General features: G+C 31.4%; 1 protein-coding gene, 1 long non-coding RNA gene and 1 pseudogene across 3 annotated transcripts; all 3 read right to left on the reverse strand.

The window, feature by feature from the left end:
• Nucleotides 1–6007: 6007 nt before the first annotated feature.
• On the reverse strand, nucleotides 6008–6941 carry LOC121219126 (polygalacturonase-like; annotated as a pseudogene).
• A 61-nt stretch (nucleotides 6942–7002) lies between these two features.
• On the reverse strand, nucleotides 7003–7712 carry LOC107955999 (uncharacterized). Its single transcript, XR_005916111.1, has 2 exons — nucleotides 7480–7712; nucleotides 7003–7370 (listed from the first exon to the last, which is right to left on the reverse strand). It is a non-coding gene; the product is annotated as an uncharacterized lncRNA (long non-coding RNA).
• A 1377-nt stretch (nucleotides 7713–9089) lies between these two features.
• LOC107953978 (nucleobase-ascorbate transporter 1) lies at nucleotides 9090–14372 on the reverse strand. 2 transcript variants are annotated; one of them, XM_016889425.2, is made up of 13 exons: nucleotides 14051–14372; nucleotides 12819–12916; nucleotides 12456–12632; nucleotides 12157–12257; nucleotides 11995–12070; nucleotides 11655–11902; nucleotides 11482–11578; nucleotides 11312–11398; nucleotides 11003–11061; nucleotides 10826–10917; nucleotides 10199–10276; nucleotides 9583–9743; nucleotides 9090–9493 (listed from the first exon to the last, which is right to left on the reverse strand). In XM_016889425.2, exons 1-13 carry the CDS (start codon nucleotides 14124–14126, stop codon nucleotides 9281–9283), a joined length of 1563 nt encoding a protein of 520 aa, XP_016744914.1. In that variant the 5' UTR covers nucleotides 14127–14372; the 3' UTR covers nucleotides 9090–9280. The 2 variants fall into 2 exon arrangements, with proteins under 2 accessions (XP_016744914.1, XP_016744915.1); XM_016889426.2 differs by lacking the exon at nucleotides 14051–14372 and having other exon boundaries at nucleotides 12157–12300; nucleotides 12819–13457.
• Between the last annotated feature and the right edge of the window lie 1413 nt (nucleotides 14373–15785).

A 15785-nucleotide genomic window follows, 5' to 3' on the forward strand; every position in this document is an offset into this window, starting at 1 on the left:
ACAACCCTCTAAAAAATTATTTTTAAATTGTCTAAAATTATCTAACTCTCATTCCAAATCTCTAGCCTGGAAATGTCCCACATTGCCTTCTTGGGGTTTTATAAGCTCGGCGCACATACTGTAGAAAGAAAGTTTGTGCAATGGATCACCAAACTGCTGCCCTCCTCGTTATCCTGCACACTACTTATCGTAAAGGGAGAAGAAAGTAAAGAGATGAGCTTGGGAAAGCTCAGTGAATACACATGTACACAACACAAGAAAACACATCAATAATTCACATACTAAACAACTCACTTACAGACAGATCAGATATAACAATTTGCACATAAACAGTTCTACATGTAGGTGGTTTGCATACAATCGGTTCGCATGTCATTAATTCACATATAATCAACCCCTTTTAGTTTAGTGATATATTGGCAATTTGTGAAAATGAAACATAATTAAATAATATACTCATTGGATAAACGGATCTCCTAAAATACACCCTAAGACTCATAGAGCCACTCAAATCACCATATAAGTGTAGCACGAATGCTCACACTCTCTAAAAAATACACCCTTATGATCCCCGATGAATGGAGCATTGCCCGACATTCCCTTATTTCTCCATCGAATCATTGGGCCACAATTTCTTATCACATTACATAGGTGAGCACTCACAATCCTTTGGCATGCTAACTATATCCAATGGTTTAAAAAATTCACAATGCCAACATATCACAGTAATACAAATTTACAGATAACGTCATTTTAGGCTCACAATTTTTAATAGAGCTCACAGTACTACAACTCGTCATAGAATAGCTTGGAAAGCATTAAGCTCGCATATACAGAACATTAACCATAAAACAGCAGCATATGAGACTTAGGGTTCGCACACCGCATATATATACATTTATATATAATAGATAGAACAAAACTTTTTAATGCAAAGGTATGTTTATGTATTTTTTATATTAAAACCCGCGCATGCATACATATAATACAAAACCCTTTTAATGTAAAGATATGTACATATATTATTTATAATAACCTTGGTGCATGCTTTCATTGTGTATAACAATTCCCTTTTACATCATGTATATATAAAACATAAATTAAATGCCACAAACTTATCTATAATATATAACAGTACACACAAATTATACTATATAACAAACTTTAGACGCCTATATATATTATATATTTAACCTAACCCTGGACGCATGTATACATTTTACTCAAGGTTTGCATAGCATGTAAAAACACACGCACATAGATTCATGCTAAGAGTTCGCACAACGCACATGGATGAGGTTTGCACAATGCATGGAAGAGGCTCACACATGCACTTGTTCAATTCATAACATGACGACAGGGTTCGCATGTCTTACTTGCTTTCAGTAGAGCTCGACCTTGTTTTCAAGTGCAGTATATAGTGTACTCACCTTGTACACCACAATGTCGATTATGTGACCTTTTCCTTGCCTTTGTCTCTACTAGTCGATGCTCCTCTGGTATTTTCAGCTTCGCATGAACAAATACACATCACATATTGTCTAAAACAATTTAATTGATTCTCTACTCAATAACAGCCCACTACTTACATTATCTCTTGCAGATTTTTATTGCTCTAATACTTACCCCATTTCCTAACTTTTAACCCTCCTAACTCATATATTTGTAGATCTAGACTGTTAATTAAATGTTAATCTCACCTAACTCTTTCCTTTAAGAATCAGTCACTGTTCATCATCTTCCTCAAGAATAAAATCATTTTAAACAACATTTCTTAGTTTTGCCGACTTCAATCCACCATTTTCATGAAGCCAGATCATAAAAAAAACAAAGATCATTTATATTTCCTAACTAAACCGTAGATACTTTAGTCAAAAGCATTTCATGCAGATTTGATATGAAAATAGATTGTTTACCTTCGGTTTTGCTATCCTTCGTGACTCTCGAGTGGTCCGCTCAATAACCGAACCAAAGTTTAAGAAGAAAAAGTTGGTGTTTTACTTGAGAATTTAAAGAAGAAAATGGTGCTTGGTTGCTTAGAAAATGTAATGCGCAAGAAAATTTTGAAGGAAAATTAACTACCAGATGCAACAGTTTTTGAAATGAAGAAAGTGTAAAAAGAAAGAAAATAATTTAAAAAAAGGAAATTAAAACAGGAGAAGCAAATGAGAAGTGATGGCTTATATAGCCAAATTCATTTATAAATTTAGTTTACTTATCCTATAGATCCCTCCTAATTCTACCCTGCTTTAATAAATCCCCCACTAACCATTAGTCCTAATTTACCTAAGTTCTCTATTGTCGTTATTATTCCTATTTAGTCCTAATTACTAACGTGATTTCTATTTACTCTATTTTTAGTCTATATCGGCTGGTTTCCAGGATGTGACAATCTAAGGTTGGGATAAAAATGGGTACATATGGTTTAAATTAAAACATACCTACAAGGCCGAAAAGTATACAATAAAGTGCTGCAAAGATCGGGAAAGGTATGGATGCAAACACTGCTCCAAATTTTCCTACACAAAATATCATATATGTTAAAAATTAAATCACTATTTGGATCTATTTTAATAACTTTTTTACACTGGAGTCTAAACTTTTTTTTGCCAAAGTTAGGTTTTGAGCCTAGTAAATTGTTCTCGCATTGAGACCTGAATTAGGTAATCGTTTTCACTTTGGGGATATAATTTTTTTTTCCAAGTTAGTCCTTGAACTTGGCAATTGTTCCCACATTGGGGCTTGAACTCTAGGGTTTTTAATAACTAACTTGAACAAAACAAAAGTTCAAACCCCAATATGAGAACAACTGCAAATTTCAAGGTTTAATTTAGATAAAAAAATTTAAGCCTCAAAGTAGAAACAATTGTCAAATTTAAGGTTTAAGGTTCCACAATATGGGAAAAATTGTCAAGTTCACATCTCAAAAAGTAATTTAACCCTTTTATATTACCTGAATTTTTATTTCTTTTCAACATATATTCAGATATGAATATAAGTATGATTTTTCAAATATATATATAAAAGATCGAGCATATCAATGTTGGACATATACCAAACATAGAGAAAAACATCATGAAGCCAGCAGTTATCTAATCAACTCGACAACTTCCAACTCGGGTTAATCCTAGGAGTTTGACGTTTTCCCTGAAACATAACTATGATATCAACATGGGAGAATAATACAACACTAGCAACTTGCACCAATGGTTGGTCTAAAAGCATATCTTATACGGAAACCGTAGAAATGGTGACCGTTCCGAATAGTCCATCAAGCATTATCTCAATCCCTTGCAAATTTATTACAAAAATCAACCACCTAGCAAACATATATATGTATAAATGCATTCATTCAATGGATTGCCAATGAGGGATTGGTCCTTATTGTAAGGCCAACGAGGCCTTAAGTTGGAGTTTCATAATGTTTGATTGATAGTTATGTTAAACTGTCCTACCTGCCAGCCAATGCCACGGCTTAGTACATAAACAGGAGGAGTCACTAATTCGTTGCAATGACTGGTCGTTTATTATATAGGCTATTGGGATAACATAAGCATAAGAGCCTCCAATAATTGCTGGCAACCTTGTTCCAAAAAGTGCTTGGAGAATCATGTTATCATTTAAAAATTTGGTTGTTAGATTTATTTTTTTAATCCACTTTGTCACTTGAATTTGACAGATAAATTCCTTTTGGTCTTTGAATTTAAGGTATTATTATTTAAAATTTAAAAATTTTATATAAATTTTCAAGTGATGATTACATTCAGTGTCAATAATTGAACAAGTGGCTGAACAGGTTAAACCATCGATTTTTTATTCAACCAGTTTGATGGATTCCATCGCCAAACATTTTATACAACTTTGACAGCTTTTAATATTGACATAATAGTAATTTTAGCTCTCATCGTTTATACATTGTGTCAATTTGATCTTGATTCTAAAAAATTCAACTCCCTAACATTTATATAGTGCAATTTTTTTTATTTTTTTACTGTTTTGCTTTTGTTTGTAACATACAAGGTTAAATTTAAAACAATAAGAAAAGATAAAATTATTATATTAAATTTTTAGATTTTTAATTTTAATATATTTTGGATCAAATTTAATTGATAAATTTATTTTTTTAGCTTTTAAGGTGAAAGAGTCATAAAAAAAACTATAAAAAAATCAAATTATACAATGTGTAAAAGTTAAAGGTTATTTTGAGAATCAAAACTAAACTAATAAATGTATAAATATTTAGGATTAAAATTTTTATTATGCCAATTTTATAAATAAAAAAACAAATTTAGATAAATAAAAAAACAAAATAATTAAATAGTATCTTGTTCAGTAGTATTTTAATAATTATTATATCGTAAGCCTAAAAGCATAAAATGTTATCAAATTGCAATATTTTTTGTTGAAGTGTATTTTTAAAAATAATTAAGCTTAAGAAAAATATTCTTAATAACATGGAATGTAAAAAAAAATTGTTTGCAAAATAAAAATAATTATAGCAATTACAACCTCATCAAAAAAAATTTAGGGTAAACTATCAAAATAGTCACTTTTATTTGCTTCGGGTTATATTTTAGTCACTTATGTTTGAAATGTTACGTTTTAGTCACTTACGTTATCGTGTTGTAACATTTTAGTCACTAAGCCGTTAATTTCCGTTAACAATGTAACAGTAAGCTAATGTGGCACATTAAATCATCATTTCAAACGAAAATTTTAGGTTAAATTATAAAATTAGTCCCTATATTTTTTTCATTTTGAGCAATTTAATTCTTTTCTTTTATGTTCTTTTAATTTTCTTTTTTTTCCCTTTATTTTCCATCCTTGTTTACTTCTCTCTCTGTTTTCCTCCCTTCTCCATTTTTTTTAATGTAGTTTTTTTATATTTTCCATTTGTTAAAACTAGTCCCTATACTTTTTTTTGAACAATTTAATTTTTTTATTTCTTTATTTGTTAAAGCAAATTATCTTTGATTACATACTTTGTGTGTAAACCCAAAGACCGTTTTTGATCATTGCAAGATGAATAAAATCGATCTTATTGAATTAATCAATACCAATTCTTCTTCAATCTATAATAGAACACCAAGCTAACTTCTACCAAAGACATTAATTTGTTTACCAAATTGGTGCCAAAAACTAGAAATCAAGTTAACTCTAATGGGATCAAAAGGGTTAACCAATATCATGAGAATCTTCATTGAAATATCAAGTCCAAGAAATTCTATAAAGTCACCATAATAAACCATTTTTGGATCCTTTGTATAGCATCAACAATAGGTGTAAAATATAAAAAGCTCCAATTCACATTTGTTTACAATAAGCAAAAAAAGATTTAAAAAAATCTTTACTCTGGGTTTTCATTGAAGATCAATACAAAATTGTTACCCTAAGTTGAAAACATACTAAAAACTAATCAAAAGGAAGATTAAACAGAACGTACAAGAAATACCCAATACCAAAATAAAAGTATAGAGACTAGTTTTAACAAACAGAAAATATAGAAAAACTATGTTAAAAGAAACAGAGAAGGGAGGAAAACAGAGGGAGAAACAAAAGAGAATGGAAAATAAAAAAAAAGGAAAGTTAAAAAACTTTGTATTGATCTTCAATGAAAACCCAGAATAAAGATTTTTAATCTTTTTTTTTGTGCTTATTATAGACAATTGTGAATAAAAATAAAAAGGAAAAAAATTAAATTGTTCAAAAAAATAAAAGTATAGGGACTAGTTTTAACAAATGGAAAACATAAAAAAATATGTTAAAAAAATGGAAAAGGGAGGAAAATAGAGGGAGAAATAAAAGAGAATGGAAAATAAGGAAAAAAAAAGTTTAAAAACATAAAAGAAAAAATTAAATTGCTCAAAACAGAAAATATAGGGATCAATTGTATAATTTAACCTAAAATTTTCATTTAAAATGATGATTTAACATGCCACGTCAGCTTACCATTATACTATTAATGGCAATTAACGGCTCAGTGACTAAAATGTTACAATACGATAACGTAAGTGACTAAAATGTAACATTTCAAACATAAGTGACTAAAATGTAACCTAAGGTAAACAAAAGTGACTATTTTAATAGTTTACCCAAAAAATTATACCTATGCTATTGATTAAGCGATCAGGGTAGGTTTTGCAACGATAAGGGCAGAACATGCAGCTGGATTTTGTTTGTCACTAATTTTAGGCTTCACATTCGAACATTGTGATACTACAGGTCCAGTCGGTCCACTGTGCGTAATTTCTATGTTGGCAAGTTCCACTTTTACACACGGCAAAGTAGAGCTACAAATAATCTTGACAGCTTCTGGCAGCGCAGAAGTGTCGTGAATATTTTTGAAACTAATGTTGCTTAGTTTAACTTTTGATTCTTCTTGCATCAACAAAATAATGATTCAATGACCGATTAACTCTTTTTGCTCTCTTACGATTTTGATAAATATGTACATACATTTATTTTGCATTTGTTCCATGGGCAATATTTCTGATCAATTATAATAGGAGAACTGACATTGGTCACGGTAATATTCTCAAAGTGAATGTTCGAACAAGTGTTGGGTTCAGCACCTGGCCAACTTTTGATTCTAACACCATTTGAAGTATTAGTCAAAGTGCAATTTTTTACTGTAACTCCATCAACGAGTTCTTCATTTTTAAACAGTCCGAGACTGCCAATATTGATACATGTCCTGGTCCACAAGTTACTCCATTCATAACCAAATTTTTGGAACCATCCTCAATTGAAACACAATCATCACCAGTTTTTATCTCCGTGTTAAGAACATTGACCTCATCTGATCTCCTGATGTGAATCCCATCTGTGTTTGGGCTTTCTCCAGGTGCTGATACGGTCAAATGTTTGAAAGTAATGTTTTTGCATCCTAGAACATTAACGTGGAACTGCTAACTGTCTTTGGTAGTTATACCTTGTATCATTGCATTGGTTAAAAAATCAAACCTTAGGTTCTGTTTAATTTCAAAATGAAACAAAAAATAATTATTACTTAATTCTATTTATAAAAACAAAAGTCATAACTTCTCAATAAGAAAAGAACTTACAATAGGAAGTGAATCACAATAATCATGTTTTTCGCAACCTTCCCTTTTATAGGCAGTGGCTCCCTAGCCGTCGAAAACTCCTCCGCCAGGCAATTTGAAATTTTCAATTCTATTGAAGGCAATCCATTTAGGCTTCTTGAAAGCACCAGGGTTTGCGGAGCCTTTACAATACCTTATACTTGAAGCTCAATAGGCCTTGCAAGGTCCATCTAAGGTAGCTATACTTAAAAAATATATCCATTTAGGAATCACAATTTTTGCCGGAGATGTCGAGGCACATGCTTCTTTCCAAGCATCCAACAATGGCTAAAACCAAAAAAGAAAAAAAAAAGATACATATAAAGATAAGAGATTTGAAAAATAGTTATGCATGCTTTTATTTGCTAACTATAAACTTATATGATATTTTGCTTACCTTACTCGAATATGTTTTCTCGTCTGCCTTTGCACCAAACTTTGCAACAACATCAATAACACCACCACCTCCTCCTCCTCCTTGACCTACAGCGGATGATATGGATAAAAGTAATAGTATTAACATGGATGAAACAAAATTAAATTGAATAGCCATACTTTCTTTTTATTTATTTCAAAGAGAGAATGATTTCTGTCTTTTGTTTTGTTTCAAACCATCTTATATGGAGAGAGTACGGCCAAATTACAACCAACTAAACGTTTTCTATTTTAATTAGTGTGGGTAAATAATATGACCAAGTTTTATTTACTATAATTAGCACTTTTTTTTTCTTTTTGGAAGGGAATTTGCTCGTTAATTTGCCAACAAACTTGATATAGTAAAAAGAGTCACGTGACTTAATATAATTATTTAATGTTTCTATATATAATTGAAAATAACAAATAAAATTGTTGACTTAGCTCGGTTGGCATTGACATTGTTGCACATGCAAGTGACCGTGGATTCGAGCATGCGAAGGGTATTTATGCTCTCCTATAATAAGGGTTGGGAAGGAATTATGAGTAGTTTTAGGCATTGTATAAAAAAAATGAATTAAATTATCCATTATTAATTTATTTTCTATATTATATTAATAATTTATTATATGGTTAGATATAGATAATTAAATATGTATGTTTAATAATATTAAAAATTATACTATTTTATTAATTTTAAATATTTTTAAAAATAAAAATTTATTAATAATATAATAATATTAAGCTTAACTTAAGCTAATTTTTATATAAAAATAAAATCACCCATAAAGGTAAGTCATTCTAGAGGAAAAAATGGCTTATTTTTCGTTGACTTGTAAGTTATTTTTCATTGACCAAACTGTTTTCCATAAAACAAACACAAGAAAATGTAGAAAATATTTTTCAGAAACCATTTTCAATGAAACAAACAGAGCCTGCCTTGACTGAGTTGGTGTCACAAGCCAAGGGACACCGACTTTGTTGGGTAGATTACTTGAATTCAAAGTCTCATTGCAATTTCATATAACTATTTCATGTATCAGCAATGGTCTACAAGTGTAGTTATAATGCTAGTAAGTATCTTTGTTTTTCGTTTTTAAAAGAATAAACATAATATGCAAAAACACTTTTATTTTATTTCAATTCAATGGTAAGGTTTTTCTTTTTCTTTTTTAGAATAATATCCATTCAACGAAAGTGAGGATCAAAATCTTGGATAAAATTACAAAAGAAAATCATACTCTATTTGAATCAATGATATGTAGAGTTTTGTCATGCCCTCACTGCTATTACAATGGACACACCTCAAGTACCCAATAAATGTGAAAAGCTTGAGCAAAAATAGGCAAACTAAAGATGCCCGAGAGCTCCCAAAATGGGAAACCGAGGAGCCAAGCAATACATTATTATGTCAGAAAAGAGGATGCCCATTCGCATCTCATTAGCATCCAAAGGCCGGTACTATGCCAGCTAATACAAAAGTCAATAGGGGGAAGAGAGGCTTGATTGTCGACTAGATAATCGTCAACAACCACACTGCCAGCTGAAAGGTTAAGGCCTTACTTTAATAGCAACGTTGACAACTTTAAAATTTCATATTTAAATTACTCTTACCACTAATACAAAAATATTTATAAAAAAAATAAAAATTTAAATATTATAAATTAATAAATAATTCATAAAATATTTTGAAAAATTACACGAATGGCCTCTACTACTACCCATATTTATCAAAGGAAAAACCGGTAAAATATATGCAATTACCATGCCTAATTTTGGGAAATTTAAGTTGGTGGAAAAAACCTATTAAGATTAAAAGGCAAAGTGTAAAATTCTTCATTCCTATTATCTCCTCTAAATGTTCTAAACTTAACCCACCATGGCATCCCTCTATCTTTCTTCGATTTCTCCACTTCTATCGTGTTGTCTAAGATCACCGCCACTGTCAGTCCCACCATCGCCGGCGATGAGAACACGGTGTTCACGAATGCATTGAACTGTAAAATCATTCACTATTTTTTTACCCTCTTTTATCATTGAAGAATATGGGATTGGAGTTTTTTTTTTTTTTAATAAAAAAACTTACCCAGGCGGCATTGGTGTGAGCGAGGCCACGATGGGATGGGTTCCAATATTGGTTGAAGAATTGAGGGATGGAAATCCCTAAGAAAAGTGATAATCCTGTTATGATGAGGTTTCTCATGCAATTCATGTTTGTGAATTGTAGAAACGATAATCCGACGGAACCTGCAACCAACAAAGCAGCAATATTTTCTTCAAGGTTATTAAAAGGGATAAATCAATATTTAGTCCTAAATGAAATAACTTCTCTTCAACTTGGTCCACGTTTGTCTTTGACAAAATTGGGAACCCAATTTTGTCATGAACTTGGATTCGGATGATGTAACACTTCTAAACTAAGATGCCATCACCTAAAATTTTAAAATCTAAAAAATACAAGAAATATATTAAAATAGTTAAAAAAATTAGGTGATGACATAACATAATTTAATAATGTCATTTTATTACACTTTAATGGAGTCTAAATTTAAGGATTAAATTTAAAAAAATTATCAAGTTCTTAAACTAATATGACATTTTATGGTAAAAAAAAAATTAAACCGGACTCAAATTTGGATTAATTAAGGAAAGATCTATGGTTGGGATAAAAATGGGTAGGTATGGTTAAAATTAATACATACCAACAAGGCCGAAAAGTACACAATAAAGTGCTGCAAAGATGGGGAAAGGCATGGATGCAAACACTGCTCCAAATTTTCCTGCACAAAATATCATATATGTTACGATCAAATCACCATTTGGATCTAAATTTAGTAACTTTCTTTTCCCCAAGTTAGGTTCTCAACTTAGTAAATTGTTCTCATATTTAGGTAATGGTTCCCACTTTGGGGCTTTAACTTTTTTTTTTGTCCAAGTTAGTTGTTGAACTTGACACTTGTTCCCATATTTTGGGTCTAAACTTGTCAATTGTTTCTACATGAGGACCTGAATTCTAGAGTTTTTAAAGACTAACTTGAACAAAAAAAAAATAAGCCCCTAAGAACAATTGCCAAATTCAAGGTTTAATTTAGATAATAAAAAAATCAGGCCTCAAAATAGGAACAATTATCAAATTTAGGGTTTAGGGTTCCACAATATGGAAAAAATTGTCAAGTTCAGACCCAAAAAAGTAATATAACCCTTTATATTACCTGAATTTTTATTTTTTTTTCAACATATATTTAGATATGAATATAGGTATGATTGTTCAAATATATAAAAATAAATAAATAAAAAAAGGATTGAGCATATTAATGTTGGACATATACCAAATATAGAGAAAAACATCATGAAGCCAGCAGATATCTGAACAACTCTGCGACTTCCGACTCGGGTTAATCCTAGGAGTCCGACGTTTTCCCTGAAACATAACTATGATATCAACATGGGAGAATAATACAACACTAGCAGCTTGCACCAATGGCTGGTCTGAAAGTATATATTACACAGAAACCGTAGAACCGGTCACCGTTCCGAATAGTCCATCAAGCATGATCCCAATCCCCTGCAAAATTATTACAAAAATCAACCACCTAGAAAACATATATATGTATATATACATTCATTCAATGGATTGCCAATGAGGCATTGGTCCTTATTGTAAGGCCAACGAGGCCTTCAGTTTGAGTTTCATAATGTTTGAGCTTAATCTAGGGAGGATTTTCTTCGGTTATATGATGGTTTTTGGGTAACCTGCTCTCGGTTTTCCCTCAGGAAGGGCTTGTTTGATTGATAGTTATGTTAAACCATCCTACCTGCCAGCCAATGCCACGGCTTAGTACGTAAGCCGGAGGAGGAGTCGCAATAGCCAATCGAGATGCCGCCTTGTATGCTCCAGTCGACTATAGCATCGTAAGTAACATTAAAAGCAATTTCATTAACCCGGAAATTATTTACGGTTAGAACTTTTTAAGTAGATGTATACCTCAACCATAGAGACTAAAACTGCAGACATCATAGCAAAGGAATGACCAGCTGAAAATGTAGGAGGACCCCATTGAAGAGGGTAAGGAAACTTGAACCTAAAGCATAAAAACATTAACGTCCGAACCAGTGAAAACGGAACATAAAAATCAAAGTTTATGTTCTGATATATACCATGGAGCAGTTGATATGAGATTTGCTCGGTCGGTACGACAACTAATTTGAGTAGCGATCGGCTTGTTATGATAAGCCCCACCGGCAGTCAGTATAAGGGAATAGATCCATATGATTGTACCGCAGATTAATATGGGAAACCTTTCGAAAATTGGGATATCTCTTAATGGTCTCACATGTTTTAGATACTGCGACACTCCGATCACCAATAACAGCATCGGCAGCCCGATTTCAACACAATTTCCAAGCTGAAACGATATTATTAAGAGAAGTTCCATGCTTTAGAGTAAACTTAATGGACTCTCTGAGTAATAGGGAAAAAAAATGACTGTTCTATTACCAAAGGAAACCCTCTTTGAAACAATCCCAAGCCGACCAATGCGACCACCGGTGACATACCGAGGGGGCTGAAGAACCTGCATGGGAAAATGATAAAGAACAGTATAATCCAATGCCAGTCAGCTAGCAACTTCACATTTTTGTATGTTAATGACAAACGTACCGTGAAAAGAGACCCCAAACTTGGCTGTATCCCAGTATAATTTGTATGCTTGAGGCTATGACAAGAGCTCCTTGAATTGCACGCATCGTTTGTATAAATCTCTGCAAACCAATCACATGGGAAGAGACCTCTTTCAAATTACCCCTAGCAAACGAGAAAGTTCGGTTTTTGAAAAGGGAATCAAAAGACAAGACTCGTAGTGGGATGTAAAAGCTAGCACTGATAGGAACAACATGCAATGTTTCCATTGCCGATTTTTTTGAACCAATGTTGATAAGTAGGTGTAACAAGCAACTTACATCATGTCTGTCACTAATCCGTTGCAATGACGGGTCGTTTATTATATAGGCTACTGGGATAACATAAGCATAAGAACCTCCAATAACTGCTGGCAATCTTGTTCCAAAAAGTGCTTGGAGAACCGTGTTAATGCCGGCTACAAAGAGTAACGTTTGTATTACCAATGCTTTGTCCCGCTGATTACAAGCCAAAATATGGATAAAGAAACAAAATACGTGTTAAAGAAGGAAATGCTTGGGAACCGATAAACTTGGCTCAAGGTTACCGGCATAGTTAGATAGTGCCTAGCTACGAGTCGTGATATAAACCAAGCATGAATTAAGATGAAAAAGAACAAAAAAAATCGAGTATAACAAGCTTACATCGGTTCCACCCATTGCTGGAACGAGCAATGTTGGGATCATTACACTTGTACCCAACATTAGGATATAGTTCTGAAATGCTAATAGGATGGTCTCAGCTGCAAGAAAATGAACTTGGCATTGTCAAAATGTGATTTATTTTAACTGTGGCAAGATATAATCCTTCAATTCTTTAAGCTGCAATGCATTGTACTTCTATATTTCTCTCGTTGTATGGAATACACATAGAAGTTATACAAGCCTAGACAAGCACCAAAACTCGACCTATGATCAAACAGGTTTACTTAAAGCCGGGCAGTTCAATATAGTTTAGTAAACTATAAGCAAGGGGATTCGATATTTCCGATGGTTCACATGGGGAAAAAAGATACCATTGGTTTTCAAAAAAGAAATGCAATGATCAAATCTCTTAACCCTTTTCTTTTTCCACCTAGAAATGTCGATATTTTGAATCAAAACCATCATCGCCCTCACCAATCTCCAAATAATTCATGCATTTGGATCCTACATCTAGTTTAACAAATCTATAGATCATATCATATCATATTATATCCTAATATGAGCTGCTATAAGCAAATGCACAATGGCATGATCTCTTCCAAGGCGAAACCGATCATCATCGGAGTGAATGTATGTCATTATAAGGTAATCTATATCATTGGAGTATGCCAGTGCCCAGTTTTATGTGCTTGGGATCAATATTGCAGTCATACTAAAACCATGACCCTAAAAATTTGCATTAGTTGAATGCATTTCCAAGTTGATTTAAATAATCGCATCATACAATGCAAATGATACCCCCAGTATTTGCATTCTTCTAGCATGAATGAGACCATTTTTGTAAGCAACCAAAAAAAGGGAAATTACAAAAATGTCATCTCCCAAAATCAGTTGAAAGTTTCAAGGAATTTTCTGTTTGGTACCCGGGAAAATGCCCAAGAAAAGAACACTAAAATCAAGGAACAAAGGTGGAAAAAGAATTAATCTTTTTTCATCATTTATTTTCCATCTAATGGATTCAAGTTCATAATTATGTCACGTATTACTTTCACATAAACACAACAACCATTTTGTTTTCAACTTATAAAAACATTAACACAATGAGAACAACAAAGACAAAAAAAACAAACACAGAAGAAACATTTTTAAGTTCAAGACCAACAACCCCATTTTTTCTTCTCGTCTAAAACATTTCAAATATACAACAAACACTAGATAAAGAAAGAACATACCCCAAGAAGGGTTAGAGTCTATGCAATACTCAAGGTCTTGAAGCTGGTCCATAGGAGGATGGGTTATTTCCGCCATTGTTATTAAGCTTTAGAATAGATAGAAAACTATTAAGTAAAAGGAAGAAGAAGGAGAAGGGAGGAAACTGAGGTAAAGTAAAGTGGTGTAAAGAAAAGTGGGTTCTAATGAAATAATAATAAAAATAGTACCAAAAAGAGAATAAGATGACAATGAACAAAGGCAAAGGCAAAAGAAGCAATGGCCTCTCAGTGAAGCCCTCCGACACCACCTTTTTTTATTTTTTGGTACTTGTACTTTGCTCTCTGGTCGAGAAGCTTGTTGTTTATTTAGTTTTTTTTTATATTTTTTAATTAGTGTTGATTTTTTTTTCATTTAATTAATTACCATGGTTTATGCAGGGAATGGATGAAACGAGTACAACAGTGGGTGTACGGTCTCAAATCCCCCACACACATTGAAATGAAAATCTTAGACATTGTCGTTTTGCATGTCTTTGTCTTCTATATTCTATGTTCTTTATATTTTATTTTTTAAAGTTAAGTATGAAATCAATCCAATAAACATTGGTAACCTGTTAATACTATGATTAATAAAAGAAACATTTGTTGAAAAATGGAAATTATTTGAAATATATTAATTTTTGAATATTTTTGCTCAATTAAATTATTATAGTAGATTTTTTGTTGTAAAAAATTTGAACTTCAATATATTAAATATTTTAAAAAATCAGGATATCATAATCTTATTATGACAAAAGGAATATTAATTAAATTTAAAGCGTTTTTATTGATAAAATAAAATTTTAAATCAAATAAAGAAAATCTTATCTCGAATCCTTTCAAATTTAAATTGAGCATGATAAAATTTTGGATTCTTCCATTAATTACTTCTGATTGCTTTCTTTCATCCCCTAATTTTTAGCTAACATAATTAATTTTGAATTATTATAGAAACATTTGATTAAGAAATCAATCTTTTTTAATGGGTATTTTTTTTATAAATATTTAATAGTTTTGACATTATGGTAAAATATTCAAACTTTTATTGTTAAATTAATAACTAAATGCAATTAGATATGATTTGGACGAAATTAAAAAAGATTAAATAATTAGTAATAAAATGATTCTATTCAAATACAAATTATTCATTAATAGAAAACAAAATAAAAGATCTGGCTATGATAAGAAACACAATAAAAAATCAAACACATAAATTTCTAATCATAAAAGACAAATAACCATCATTGACTTTTTTTTTTTAATTCGAATTTTAAGTGAAATGAAATTTGATGTCATTAAGTAAATTACCATATGATATTGGTTTCTCTTTTGCTCTATTATAGTACAGATTCAGAATACTAATAACTCTTCTTTTTAGCAATACTCTATCCAAATTATACAAAAAGAAAAATCTAATGTAAACCTTTATTATAATTTTTTTTCTAAAATTTGACCATCAAAATGTGACATTTAGATTATTAGAAGTTAAAGATTAAATCAGGATTAATTGTGTGTCACATGGGATCAATCAACGAGATTTTTTTTTAAAGAAAAAATTAATGAGATTTATTATTACTGATAATTAGATGATGGGTTTAATAATTTAATAATCCATAGATGAAGCTTATGGCAAAATGAAATGGTGGAGAATATATATGAAAGAAGGGTGGTCCAATGCCGCTGTATTGAGAATCTGAATTAGGAGAATCAAAATGGG

This window comes from Gossypium hirsutum, chromosome D07 (assembly GCF_007990345.1).
Source record: "Gossypium hirsutum isolate 1008001.06 chromosome D07, Gossypium_hirsutum_v2.1, whole genome shotgun sequence".
NCBI classification, from domain to species: domain Eukaryota; kingdom Viridiplantae; phylum Streptophyta; class Magnoliopsida; order Malvales; family Malvaceae; genus Gossypium; species Gossypium hirsutum.